The sequence below is a fragment of the Heliangelus exortis genome, chromosome 3, assembly GCF_036169615.1.
Source record: "Heliangelus exortis chromosome 3, bHelExo1.hap1, whole genome shotgun sequence".
Taxonomy (NCBI): Eukaryota; Metazoa; Chordata; class Aves; order Apodiformes; family Trochilidae; genus Heliangelus; species Heliangelus exortis.
The window spans coordinates 63647391-63661934 of NC_092424.1; the positions used below are offsets into that span (position 1 = coordinate 63647391).

The 14544-nt window shown below is 36.1% G+C and overlaps 1 protein-coding gene across 1 annotated transcript in view; it reads left to right on the top strand.

Annotated features, from left to right (window-relative positions):
• Positions 1–14544, top strand: part of TRDN (triadin) — a 212082-nt gene that overhangs the window by 181848 nt on the left and 15690 nt on the right. The window contains 6 exon segments of the mRNA XM_071742449.1: positions 3585–3611; positions 4632–4679; positions 9803–9847; positions 11849–11866; positions 13167–13214; positions 14274–14294. Coding sequence (XP_071598550.1) covers positions 3585–3611; positions 4632–4679; positions 9803–9847; positions 11849–11866; positions 13167–13214; positions 14274–14294 — 207 coding nt within the window.

Genomic DNA, 14544 nt, shown 5'->3' on the forward strand with positions numbered 1-14544 from the left:
TCTTTTGGCCTATAATGTTTTCACAAATGAACACCAAAAGTGTGTTCATCTAATGCCCCATCCAAATTCTATTAAATAGCCTTTGTAATCTCTTTAAAGAGAGAAGAATCAGGCTCTAACTTACCCTAATGGAGAGTAACTTGTTTATTTTTAATACATATGTAACTATCCAATAAGAAATAATTCTCTCAGCAACATCATCTTTCGTTATTTTGCTATTATTCACTAAAACAAATAGTTCTAATGCTGTTTCCATTTCCTTTACAACATATTCTTTTCTAACAGAATGTGCACACTCACAAATATACTTGCTGTCTGAACAGCAAACAACTGTTATCCAGATGGAAAATAGACATGTTATAATCAAAAAGCAGATTTTGCTTTTAGCCTCTCCAGTTTATGGTTCAGTAACACAGACAATTTCTTTTCTGAACCCATATGAGAAGCTAGTCTACAAAAATATGCCGTATATAATTAATACCCTTCTGTCATTCAGAATAGCAGGCAAGAGTCAAAGAAAATTTGAAGTGAATGTGAAAAGCAGCAAGATAACTATGAAGCCTGGTTACCAAGATTAATTTAGAATGACACAACATAAATTTTAAAATCACTTCTTCTGAAAATGGAATTAGATAATTTCATTGATCTATGCAGCTGAGTTCAGATCTTATGCAGCTTCAAGTATTTTGACAGACACATCTGTTTTCATTAGATCTGTACCTGACCCTTTTACTATTTTAATCTAGTTTAAGTCTTGAACAAATTAAAATAAAATACTTACTTATGACTGAATTTTCTAACATTACAGAGAACAAGCATCTATTTACACAACAGGTATTCCTGCTAGTTAATAACATCAGGTGTTTGAAGTGAAACCAAGAGATCTAAGCCCACACAGTCTCTCTACCAATGGCCATACCAGCAAATGTCTGAAGAATAGTACAGAAATAAAACCACACAGAAATTACATTGTGACCTCTCATCTCAGCTCACCTCAGCTCAGCTCCTAAGACAGAAACTGTGTCTCCATATTTAAGAGCACTTGGTAGATTTTTTTCTGTAGTATGCCCAGTCAGTTTTTGAAACTGTGAAAATTTTCAACATTTTGCAGCTCGGAGTTTTACAGATTATTTAGACATTTGGAGAAATAGTATTTAAACACAAAATTTGAATACAGATGCTCTACTTTCAGTGCAAGGCACTGCATGAAATGAGTGAGAGAAGCAGGACGCAGCCTTCTATTTCTCACCCTTTAGGTTAAACACCATATTATGTATTGTCAAATATTCTGGAAAGTCTGACTAGGTCAGTGACATTTAGATTTTATCTTATTCCCATTCTCACTAAGTACACTAAAATCAGTGTGTCTGTGTTATAGACAATTGTGGTACCATAAAAATGAAAATAAGGGTCTAGAGATTTAATTTTTTGGCTTTCTGCTTACTCTGTATGCTGATGCTATGCAGATTTGCCTAATTGATACCATCACAAAAAATACGGACAAAGGCACCACAGGCACCTTCCTAAACTGGAGCAACCAGACCTGGGCTGCATTCCTATTGCTCTAAACATTTTCCATAACTCATATTCACCATCAGAAAAATGGAAACAACTGGACTGACTTCAGTAGAAAGTTAAGGCATAATTGGTTTGGTTTGGCTTTAGTGATTTAAAAATCTTAGATAGAGATATTGTAACAGAAGCTTGTATGCAAAATGCATTAAACAGTGTCAGTAAAGAGTCATATATAGCCCATTGGTGGCTACTGAAAATGCTACTTGACAAAATATGCTGTGATAGTTATGCAAGTCATTATACCAACCCCTAAATTTCAGAATTTTAAAAAATATTTGCCATTAATTTTATTATAGAAACTGAAATTCATATCTGGTAAACATATCTCACTATGTCTTTTGACATAATAAAAAAATTAATTTCCCCTACAATTTTCAGACATATTTCATGAATTACTATACAATTTTGGTAAGTTTATGATGTTTAGGGAAAACTTCTGGGTTTTGGGGTGTTTAAGCAAAGCAATTGAGAGCAAATTTACAAATTGAGTGTAAATTGAACTTTTCATATGAACATACAGATAACAAGTGTGGCTTTGTCATAGGATACCTATTTTTCTGCTCTTATTTCTTATTCCTCACTTAGAAGCACATATTTACACTTAATTTGTATCTTTAGTCTCTATTACCCACAAAAATGTTCCATTATTTCTGCTTTGTCCTGCATACCATGTCCAGTTGCCATATCGTGAAATGCACTGCAACAGCTTGGATTAAACAGAGACTTATAAAATATGAGCTGTTTTTTAATGCAGCAAAACCAATCAAAACAAAACCCTGCTTGCACAGCAGTTACTTTTTCCCCTGAGTGGGAACTTGGGAGCTCAGTGAATCACAGCCCAGGAGCTCAGAGGGGCAGAGTTATTGCTTATGGTGCTGGGCTGAAAAAGGCAGCTCATCCCCTGCATTGCTGCAGCTCTCTATGGGGTCACACTCCCACAAAGTGGACTGCTACACTCAGGTGGTGGTGCCTTTATTCTCTTGAAAACAACAGTTGAAAACTCAAGAAGAAAAATCCCTCTGGTGACCTCGGCCTTGGTAGTTCTTTACCACCAATAATGGCACTGAGTACAGCTCCCTGAGCTCTTGCTTTGCCTAAGAAATGTTCTTTTAAGGTCCATGGAAAGTATTAGCTCAGTTTTCAATTTCACCTATTCTGTTTTGCTCTATAGAAATAAAATAAAATAAAATAAAATAAAATAAAATAAATAATAAAATAAAATAAAATAAAATAAAATAAAATAAAATAAAATAAAATAAAATAAATAAAATAAAATAAAATAAAATAAAATAAAATAATAAACAAATAAAATAAAATAATTTTTTTAAAAAGGAAAATTAAATGGCACAAAATATTTTGGAGCTGCAGCACTGAAATACAAAGTCCTTTTGTTTAGATGCACCCTAACTATATTAGCCACATTTTCAAATGTGTCTTTATACTCCACAGAGTACCACTGAATCCATCTGAAATTTACTGACCTCACCAGAGCAGGTGCAATTGTCAGGGACTCTTACAAGGCCCAATTTAGACTACCCTAGATGTCATTTCCTCACTCCACTTCAAATTATTTGTCTGGCTTTGTCCAGTGTTGAACACCTCATGGCCTGAGCTTTCCCTGTTGGCAGACACTGAATCAAGCATCTCACTTAGCAAAGTAGTTGCCCTAGGTTTGATATATATAGATACCATTTAGTGAGGGGGCCTCAACCCACTGAGGAAAAAGAGAGCCTTCCAAAGGTGTTTGTATCAAATATTGGCTAAATGACAAATCTAGGGTACCTGTGTGGGTAGCTCTTCCTTACCTAACTATCTCAGTCAAGTGTTTGGGGTGGTCAGCATAAGTAAGATAATTGTAACTGTTGCACATTTTAATAGAGATTTAACTGAAGATTGTGTTGTTTTTTTTTTTTTTACCTGTATACAAATGTCACGAAGAAATGCATTCAATCTTTCATTAGAGTCACAAAAATATTAAAATACACCTCTTTTTTTTTGTTTGCTTCTAGCTACCTCAGAGAAATCTCACGAACACAGTAAGTATCAAGCTGGTAAAGCATATTTTTACTTCAGCTTTTAGGAGGAGAATATTTCTTCACATTGCCAAAGTTTTAGCAGCTTAAGGTGCAATCCATTAACACAAGTTCACAGGAAATTTTGACTTATCAAAGTGGTTTTCAATGACCCTGCAATGCAGGACCAGGTGTGTTTCACAAGTCCCAGTGTGGAAACAGTTTTCCATTTCGGGCTGAGGTAAGACTTACCTGTGCCCTCTCCCTCTGTGGCTCACTGGATAAAAACAAGGAAGACAGAGATAAGGAAGGGCCATTGCAATTCTCTGGCTAGGACTGGATCCAGGCAATAGAGATTTGTCTTTTGGTATGCTGCAGCCCTCAACTGCTACATTATTTAGACATAGCTGCTATAAATCAGAACAAAACATATTTTTAGCATTCCTCTGGAATGCCACAGCTTGCTTTTTCCAGTCTCACCGTGTTGATGTTTTTAGATACCATGATGGTTTTAAATTGCATAAAATTTTACACAGTTAATATTTTAATACAATAAAATACTTATTGTTACTGCTTCACAATATATCTATGGGATCCAAGTTAACAGAGAAATATGGAAAGCTATTTTTAATTTATGCAGCATACTGAACTTTAATGTGATGCTCTATCTGAAACACACATCCACATCCATTGTAATAAAATACTTTTAGAATCTTCTACATAGAAGATAGGTGATAGCAATCAGATTTAGTAATAGAAAAATTTCACAATTTGAGAAATTCTATGATATTTCTAAAAAATATAGAATGGAGTACTTTACTTTCTTAAACCACATTATGAAGTAAAATATATTATTTGGAATTTTTAGGGAAAAATTATTTAAATATCTTTTCTCAAGGAAGGTGCTTATAAAAAGTTCTTCTCAAGCCTAGAGTGACTATGTAATGCAAAATAATCTTTTAAAAATATAATGAGAATCTTTTATTTTTAAAATCTTCTAAAAATGAATAAGCCTTCTAATATAGGGTTTCTTCTTATTTGCAGAGCATGAACGTGTTAAAAATGAAAAAGCTGCCTCCCAGGCTAAGCCAGGTTGGTTTGGTAATTTAATTCCCAGTTACTCCAGGCTCCATTCCACAAGGATTTATGTGGTTTGCAAAACTCAGAGACTTTGTTGAGCTAGGCATTGGTTTTTGCTTTGTGTCACTGGCTTTTTCAGAGTTTGGCAGAGGGACAAAAATGAGGATGAAATTTAGCTAAAAGGATTCAGCTTTCACAGTTTTTCATAGTTTCTGTGACTTTCATTTTTGCAGCATGGCTTATAAAGTATTAGCAAAACCCATTTTCCAGAGTCTGCCAATGGATTTTTCTGCTGCATTTCAGTACATGAAACAGGCATATTGGGAGTTGCACCACCAAAGCCTTTTCTGTAAACCAGTTGTCACATGAAGTAAGTCTGGTACTCAAAAATAAGGACTCACTGGGTAGATGACAGCTTGCAGCAAAGCAAACTCCAGTTTCTGAGTCTCAGAAGAACAGAAGTGAAACAATATAAATAAAAAAAGTAAATCTTGGACTAGCTATGCTCTCAGGTAAACTGTAAGAAATAACCAGCAACAACTGGCTGGGGTGAGCAGGAGAGGGGTCCCCTTTTCAAACCAGGGCTTTGTGCCTCATCATGCTTTTGAAGAAGAAGGCACCTCAGGATCCGTAGTTGGGTCTGGTATAAAGAAACAAGACTAAGATGATAACCTCATAGAAAATTCATCTATTGGTCCATTTACATCACTCTTGAGTGGTCTTGTCATATACAGTGGGCACTGAAAAGCCTGTATTAGCATCCCATTGACCTTTGCTAGCAGTGCTGCTGTTGAACTTCAAATAAAAATGAAGTGCTCATGAATAGGTGTTTGGCTAAACCACTTAAAAAGTGTTCCATAACAATGCTTTTTTTCCTGAGTTTCACTGGATTTTATTTTTTCCTAAAGAAAACAGTATCTCCTCTGCATTTATTGTTTTATTCATTTGTTCTTATAAAACAATATTCTACTTGTAATCAAGTATTTCCACAGACATTTTGAGGTTTTCTACAAGCCTTGAGTAGCTCAATTAGTTCAGTTGTATTGCTAGCTTTGAGTCAACAGGAGAAGAAAGCAATTTTTGTCGCTCTAGCCTTCAAAGACACAGAGGTTAAGTTTTTTGCTTCTTTTTTTTTTTTTTTTTTTTTTCCTCTCATTGACCACCTTTTGTGTAATAATAGCTAGCAGAGTGCTTCAGCTAGTAGGTGGGTGTGGGTGGGCTCAGCCAAGGTAGCAACATCCTAGGAAGGAAGCCACGCTACCCAGCTCTGTGAATCCTGAGTGGAGTCAGTGGTGGTCAAACACTGGGTGGCATGACCACTCACCCTTCCTGAAAAATGATCAGCCAAAATCTCAACCAAAAAAATAATTTCCTGGGTGAGGCATTTGAAAACATCAAGAGAATCATGTCACAAACCATTGTCACAAACTGGAGTAACTAGGAAGTTACTCTGGTATAGTACTGCATATTCCAGAACAAAGCCCTCGAAATTGAAATTTAAATGCTTTAAAAAACCAAGAAACATAACCAAAACAAACCAAAACAAGAAAACAAACAACAGACCCTTCCTAAATTTCCTTTAACATAAAGCTCTCTTCTCAGGTGATTAATGGTTGCTCTGGAGAGCACTGGCTGTTTTGAGTTTCATTTGATGACTGGAAATATTAACCTGCAAGCACTGGTGGTAATTTTGTGCTTCCTGCTGTGTGCCAGAGTGCTGTTGAGTTACCAGACTGGATTTTAAAAGCCTCATTCTGTAAAAGCAGTGGCCTCCTTTTTCCCAGTGATTCACAGCAGATTCAAACTATTATCCCTATACTTCCCACCAGCAACCTAGAAGTATCACATGACAGAGAAACTCGAGAATTTCAGAGTATTTATTGATCCTTTAAGGAAAAGTTTAAATTAAAGAGTGTTTTGCAAGTAAAGCAAGGGAATTAATTCCTGATGTAATTCTCTGAAACTGCCTGCAATACATGGAGAAATGTTTTCAGCTTTATTTTTTTCAATTTAGATTAGGTCCATTGGGGAAAAATATAATATTAATTCTTGTAGTGCTTCAAAACTAGAGCTTTACAGAGAAAAGAAGTTCCATCTGATGAAAGATTTCAGAACTTTAAACTTGGAGCTTATTCAAAATCAGAACAAATCCAAAATTTTAATTAAATAATCACAAAAAAATATTTTGTAGCTCTACGAGGTCATGGAAATATTTCTTCTATTCTTGCCAAAATCTATGTATCATCCTCATCATGGTTTTTCTCTGCTTTTCTTCCTACTGGATTCTTGTAAACAGAAATTAATTTGTGAAGCTTCCTGATATCTTGAAGTGTGTTCCCTGATAGAGAGTGTGCCCTCTCAGTTTTTATAATCTGCTCCTTCAATTTTCCCTCTGATTAAAACCAATGTCGAAAAAGTCAGAGAAAAAAAGCCATTCTCTCACCTCCTGGAGGGCTGCCAGGCACCAAGTCAGGGTGTTCTCCAGTGGAATCATCAGACTAGTAGTTGATGCATGGTTAGGTGGCATAGGTAGGTGAAGGAATTGCAAAGACTGCTTGTATTTATTCCCAAATGAATGCAAGTCTATAGGCTGATTTAAGGCACTCTGATTTCAGGAATGAATTAAGTTTGGAAATAAAATTCCTCACATGCTTTTATAAGCATGACATGCCATCCACTTACAGACTTATTTGATTGACTTCTAGTGTTACAGAGCAAACATTGCATAAATTCTCATTAGGATCTGAAAAAGCAAAAATATCCTCTTTAGTGTTCAAAAGAGCAGGAACAATATCCAAAGAAAGAAAAGCTCCTAACCTTTTGAGCTTTACTTGTCAGTAATGAGGTGGATGGCACAGGGCCTATGTTTAGAGTCAGCATGTTGCGGTTTTTTTGTGTATTGGTACATAGAAAACATAACAACCCAATCTAAATTAGTGAAATTCACTTTTATACACAAAAGTTCATCTAACAGGAGAAAAATGATACTTCATTTCCACAAATTGCATCTTCAAGCTGCTGGTTGTGCTATAAAATCATTTCTAGCTTTACAGAGAACAACAAAAGGGAGATAGGAGTTTTTAATTCACTGCTTTCATAAGAAGGTTACAGTTATAATAGCCAAGTAAGGGAGAAAAAAATCCCTAAACCTAATACAAGTGAAAAGAAATTAAATTGCCACCTACTAGATAACAACTGAAAAGCATAGCAATGCAGGGCTATATAATTGTAGAGAATAGAACAGATCAGTAACCATGGAGCTTTAACCCTCCCTGTAGTTTTCCCCATTAGTACTGATTTCCTTTTATAAAAAAAATAAAAATAAATAAAAACCAAAAGCCTCAAAGCAACCAAACAAAACCCATACCACAACTGCTGTATGTTTCATGTCCATACTTTAGTTTTCCTGGATTCTGTTGTGTTATGAATAAGAAATAGGGACTGTACAGCAGTGAGGCTGTTTCTCCACCTATTGACATATGATAAATGTCTTTCTAGGCCTCTTATGCAAGTGTATACCTCTGGGAATCTCTGAGAGCTAAGTTAAAATGAAATCAGCACAGAGAAGATAAATCTGCTCTCTGCCCTGAGGGGAAAAAAAAAACTTTCTAAGTTATGCTAAACTCAAAGGAAATGTCACTTATATTGAGACCACTCAACAGTCTGCTCTTCTAAATACTGCACTACCCGCAGATTTAGTCAGAGTGCAGATTTAGCATCCAAACTTGGACATTTGGTTCCAGAGAAATAGCCCCCAGGAAAAAAAAGCAGCAGTTCTTGACACTGACTGTTTGAGGGTGCATAGGTACAGTTAAAACAGGGATCTGCTTTAAGGCTCTCATCCCCTTCCCAGCACCTCCCTCCATTGTCTTGTTTAAGAACACATTTGACTAGCAAGCTGGCAATTTTGCTAATATTCCAGAGCCAAGCAACTTTGTGCATGCACAGACAGACTAGTTGGGAGGGTTTCTACCCAACCAGTACTCAGGTGAGTTGAATGGCTTCAGAGGAAAAAACATCCCTGCACAATCTGACCTCCAACCAGCCATTGTCAGCTTTTTTCTTATGCCTCACAGAGGTCTGAAGTAAAAAGAAAAGGACAGAGACATGTGGCTGCAAGCAGCTTTCATCAACAAGAGGGAGGGGAAATACATTCTGAATATGTCTTAAACACATTTTAAAAGAAAAGTAATGATCTATGTCAACATTGAAAGGTAGGGTGTAGGAAAGAGGTTAGAATTCAGGTATGGAAAGAGAGAAAACAGGAGTAGAGCTGTGAAAGGATCAGGAAGCAAATATCCCAGTTCCCACCTGACTGGGCCTTTGGGTAGATAAGACAAATCCTACTGGATCAGAAAGTGTGTCCTGTTTTTGCCTCTGCTTGAAGACTGAAGGAGATGCACCTCAGGTCTGGTGGCTGATGTCAACATAGGCTCATGTCATCGGAGAACTGTTCTGAGCAAAGACCCAGGCAGCTCAAGAGCATGTGAACTCAGGCAGCTTTTCTCATGAGGTTAGCAGAAGCTCAGGGCTTCTCTAAGGTTTTTTGACAGACATCCAACCGTGTCTAGGTGAGCTTGACCAGAAGGAAGTGGTATGAACTGGCATTCAGACTGGCACTGTCCCATGTGGATGTGCCGCCCTGTGTCAGCATGTAATTGAGGGCTTCTTTACCACCCCCCCCCGATACATATCAGAGTATAGACAGATGTGGATACATCCATACATATTTGTGGTTAGGCAGTATCTGAGCAGAAGTTTTCAGCACTAAATAACACAAAATTGTTGAACTTAAACACTTGGGAAGGTGATGTTCACAGAGTTATAATAGTTCTATTATCAGAATACATTTTCCCTGCCCAAAAGACACTCCCAGGTGTGTGACTGTTTTCAGGTGGCTAAGACATTAGGCCTGGTAATTTATAGTTCCCATGGAGCACAACCTCCCCTGGCAGTCAGAACTCATAATGCATACTTGCTGGTTTACAGTGAATGCAATAGGATAGTGATGCTAAAGACATACATCTATTTTGTCAGCATGAATCACATAAATAATGTCATGTATAGAAATATTTTTCCAGTTATATGCACTTATGCTAACACAGTGTGAACTTAACACTGATTTCACAATACAGAGGAGAAAATTAAGCAAAAGAAGGCTGCTCCCACTGAAAAGTCAGGTAAGAACAAATCATTCTTTCCTGATTTATGGGTCACTGGGAGGGGGTGTTAAACATTATTCAGTACTCATCTAATGTAGTATGCTTGCATTGTAATAATTTTTTAGTGATTTGAAGTGTGTAACTGATAAAAGTTTCTTAGAGCAAGTCCAGCACAGTGGCAATTGCAGATACCAGCCTAGGAACAGTCTTTCAAATGCAAAGCCTAGTCATGACATTACAGCTCTTGGGCTGCTTTTTTCAGCCTCTCTGCCAGAGCTGGGCTGATGAAATGGGGTGTAGTTATAAATCAGATCTCTGAAATGATCCCAAACATCCTTGTAAAGCATTGATGTTTATTTCTTTCAAACTCAGACCTTTTAACTGACTGAATTTACAACACAGAGTCAAGTGCCCAAATACAGAGTGATACAGAAGGATGAATCACCAGTTGGATGAGGAATTTGAATGGTTCTTAAACTGGCTTTCTCGTGGAGAATCAATCTCTAAGTCTTTGGGTCTTTTCTATGATTTAGACCTTGTAGGATTTGTAATAATAATGTTGACTGAAAAAGACAAGTACTATTGACTATTATAGAAGCCATGGAGGGTCACCCAAGGAGTTAGAACATTCTTGTCATCATTGGCATTCTACTGCCAAAACTTTTCTGTTCTAAATCCTGTTCTAGAGGATTTTTCTACAACTCAGCCTATTAATTTCTACTTGGACTAGCCTTGATCCAAATATAAAATGAAAGATTGCCAAATCTTGGACAATGTTGCAACAAAAGATTTTCATTTGCAATCATAATGATGGTAATTATGATGATTAATATTTTCAATAAAATAAAATGCTGATTTGTTTTAAGCTGCATGGTGCTGGTTACCTCCTCATTTCTATTTTTATTTCATGTCTTCTCTGCATCAGCAGAATAGATGTTGCACAGAATAGTTCTGTCTCTGATTTTGAACCCTTGCGTCATTTGTGGGTTTATATTGCTTTGTATCAGGATCTTTCATGATAACCTGTGCTTTTACAATGAAGTGATGTTTTACAGCACTCTTTTGTCCACTAAAATACAGTTTCTATCTGTTAATAAACTGCTGTAACTTGTTCAAAACCTGATAAACTATGTTTCTGATAACTGAATTAGAGAAATTACTGCAAAATACTTCAGTATATTTCAAACTTGAACATTTAATGAGTTAGTAATTACTGATAGGCAAACAAGTCTGGAGAAGGAAGAAGTCTAATCTTTGAATTTGCAGGATTTTCATGCCAAATTCATGTTATTTTTTTACCCCACAGAGAAGTTTCACTCTTAGTTTGTAAGCAAAACCAGAAGGCTCTGGTTGGAAATAAAACTTAAAAAAATATCATTGACTGACTGCTTTTGTTAATTTTGTTAGAATCATGTTCTTGCAGTCTTCTTCCTGCTTGTGGGAAACGCACTAAAAATGGAGTATTTCAGGCTTGCTAACTTAACATAAGCCACTACAGAAATAACTTACAAGTTTTCAGATCAATAGTCATTGAGCTTGAAGTAGGCAACTTGAAGCAGTGGATAAGTCATCCCATCTTTCTTTAAAAAACATTTTATAAGATATGAATTATCATCTGAAGATGACTGAAAGTGTAGACCAATGTGTTCCTGATGTTGCAGAACAGTTGAAAACCACCTAAAATTTCCAATCATCTGTTGACTGGTCTAGAGCTAATTCTAATTTACACTGTTACACAGGAGAATAGGTCCTGGAAAACATAAAGATGTTACTGTGCTAAATACTGCGTTATTTATTTCAGCAGTAGCTTATAGCTAGTGAGAATTGCAAAAACATTTTAGAGCTTACCTGCAATTTAGGGGCCTGAAGGTATGAGTGGGGGAAGGTTAAGAACAACAGAGAACTGACTGCCAGTCAGACTGAATATTTAAAAGAAAAAAGAAAAAGAAAAAAAGGTGTAGAATCTTTTTTAATGTATATATCTAAATATTGCAATTTACCTCCTTTTGTCTTCTGTAGTCCAGGCAAAGCCGGCAAGTACGTGGCACCTACCTTGATCAAAAAAATTCCTGAAAAATCGATGGATTTGTGTGGCTTTTTTCACTTTACCATATGGAAAATGTCCCTTAGCAATTTCTAGTTTTGCTTAGAATTATAGTGTCTTTATGCTCATTCATGTAACATTCTGTCTTGTCCTTGCTATTTAAAAGTCTGTTTGGCATAACCAATTGCTTCAGTACAGAACTCATTCTATGCTTCCCATATCACAAGGCTCAAAAGAAACCTCCAAACCCAGGAGTAATAATCACTGTTAACGATTAGTTGGGCTGGATAGGTACTCCTGCTTATTAATTTTATTCAACTGAGTAGCAGAAGGGCCGAGGTATAGTGCTCTTTTTTCAGGGTCTATTCCCATTTTCAACATTTTCCACTATACAGCCCACCTTTGTGTCCTTGTCGCTCAAAAAGAAACTGATGCACAGATTTTTAGCTGTAGGAAACATCATCTGGAAAAAAAGGCCAGCAGAGCTGTCCATGGATTCCTCAGCACTAAAATGTATTGTAGCCCCTATATGCATTCATTTGGCATAGTTGCTAATATGCAATGAAATCTGTGGTGTGGGTTTTTTCAATTCCTTTTAAGCAGGTGTGGCTTTTGTTTAAATTAAGTAGTGCAAGACCTTGTTTTTAAATCAAAGCTTCTTAATTTTCTCTATTTCCATCACCTTAACATTTTTTTCCAGTAATAATTAAAAAAAACAGAAAGGGGAGAGCAAGGAAACAACAAAAAAAAAAACAAACAAAACAAACAAACAAAAAAAAAAGCACTGCCTGTGCTAGTTCTCCAATTTTTCCACAGCAAGATATAATTTATTCATATGGAAAAGGATGTGTTCGAGACTTTGGGAATTCAGCTCAAGTATGTCTGACTCAACAACATCAAGGTCAAGTAAATGGTTGCTGAGTTTTTTCTGTAGTCTCTTTACAATTAACAAGAATGGAGAATGGATACAAATTACACTTCATAAACCAAGGGGAGCCCTCATTAAGTGACTTCTTCCTTGACACATGCATAATTTTAACAACATTAATAGCAGCTATATGTGTGCAGATATGTGCAGTACTCGTGAACTTGCTATTTTGAGGCAGATCCTTCAGTGGATAATCTGTTACTAGCCATGTGGCTTTTTTCCAAAATAACAGCATGAAGCTAGATAAAAGGAATGCTTGTTCCTGAAAAATATTTATGCAATCCTTCTTAGTTAAAAAATAAATTCACACAAAGCATAACTGAAAAATATTATGACAATGTTGTTATTATGTTTCTTTTCTCTAGAGCATGAAGCAGTCAAACATGAAAAAGAAGTTCCCCACACAAAATCAGGTAAGCATTCCTGCATTTTATTAATTATTTTTGAAACTGTCATTCAAAGAATCTGCAAAATACAATTGCATATGACAATGTCAAAATCACAGCCCTGTGATCTATTTTGCTGTATATAATGGCCTTGACATGTCATACCATAGCTAAGGTAGCACAATACATATTTGCAGTGCCAGTTGTCATTTTCTGAAGATTTATAGAGGTCAAATATCTGCCTCTGTAATCAATCAATGTCAAGGATATTATTCCAGAAAATTTTTGAACCGTTTTCTTAAAGCACTTTCTTTAAATGGCTTCATTTTGCTAATTATTTGTGGGTATCTGCCAATTATTTGGACTTCACAGCCTTCCTGTATGAGTCAATGTCTCAGGACCAGCAGAGTTTAATTTTCCTTCATCGCAGCTATCATACTTTATCATATGATATACAAATGATATCATAAGATATCTATTGAGAGCATGACCTGGTACTATTCATCACCTATGAAAAATGTCTCCATGTAGGTTCTATGCAACCTCACTTGTAAAACACAGAGCAAAATTACTGCAGGTATAGGAAGCAGCACTGTTTAGTTCCACTGTGAAACAATCACCATGCGTTTTAAAACAAGTCTTCTCCATGTTTCTCTGGGAAACTCTAAAATAGCAATTATCATGTGTAGATGATGTTATACATCTACTACTGCTATACATAATTACCATTTGCCCAGTGACAGAATGATGAACAGTGGTCACAAAATGGATCAGAAGAGGTTCAGCCTAAGCATAAGGGAAATCTTCTTTACTGTATGGACAACAGGGCACTGGCACAGGCTGCCCAGGGAGGTTGTGGAGCCTCCATCTCTGGAGACATTCAAAACCCACCTGGATACCATCATGTGCAGCCTACTCTAGGTGAAGCTAGACCTTCCAACCTCTAGCATTCATTCATTCTGTTAGATTAGTAAAAACTGTGTTTTGATATTCAGTAAACACGCAGAACAAATATTCTCCTCCACAATACTATTATGCAGTACCTGACTGTCGTTCTAATTTTTCTTTCCTCTTTTTACTTTTCAGTCAAACTGAAAAACGCTTCAAGTACGTGTCATATCTTGTTTTGTATGCAATACAATACTTCTTTTCAGATGCATGTTGTCTCAGTTTGCATTTTTGCTATTATATTAGATAATACTATATTCTTGCTTTTACTGCAGATACTCTTGTATTCAGTCTGCTTAGTAGAGGCTGAAGACACCAAAAATAAATACATTTATAAATTAATATTTTGAAGTTGCAATGCTCAAACTCTGTTTGCAATTTTTACTTTTTAAAGTGCAATAACATACCT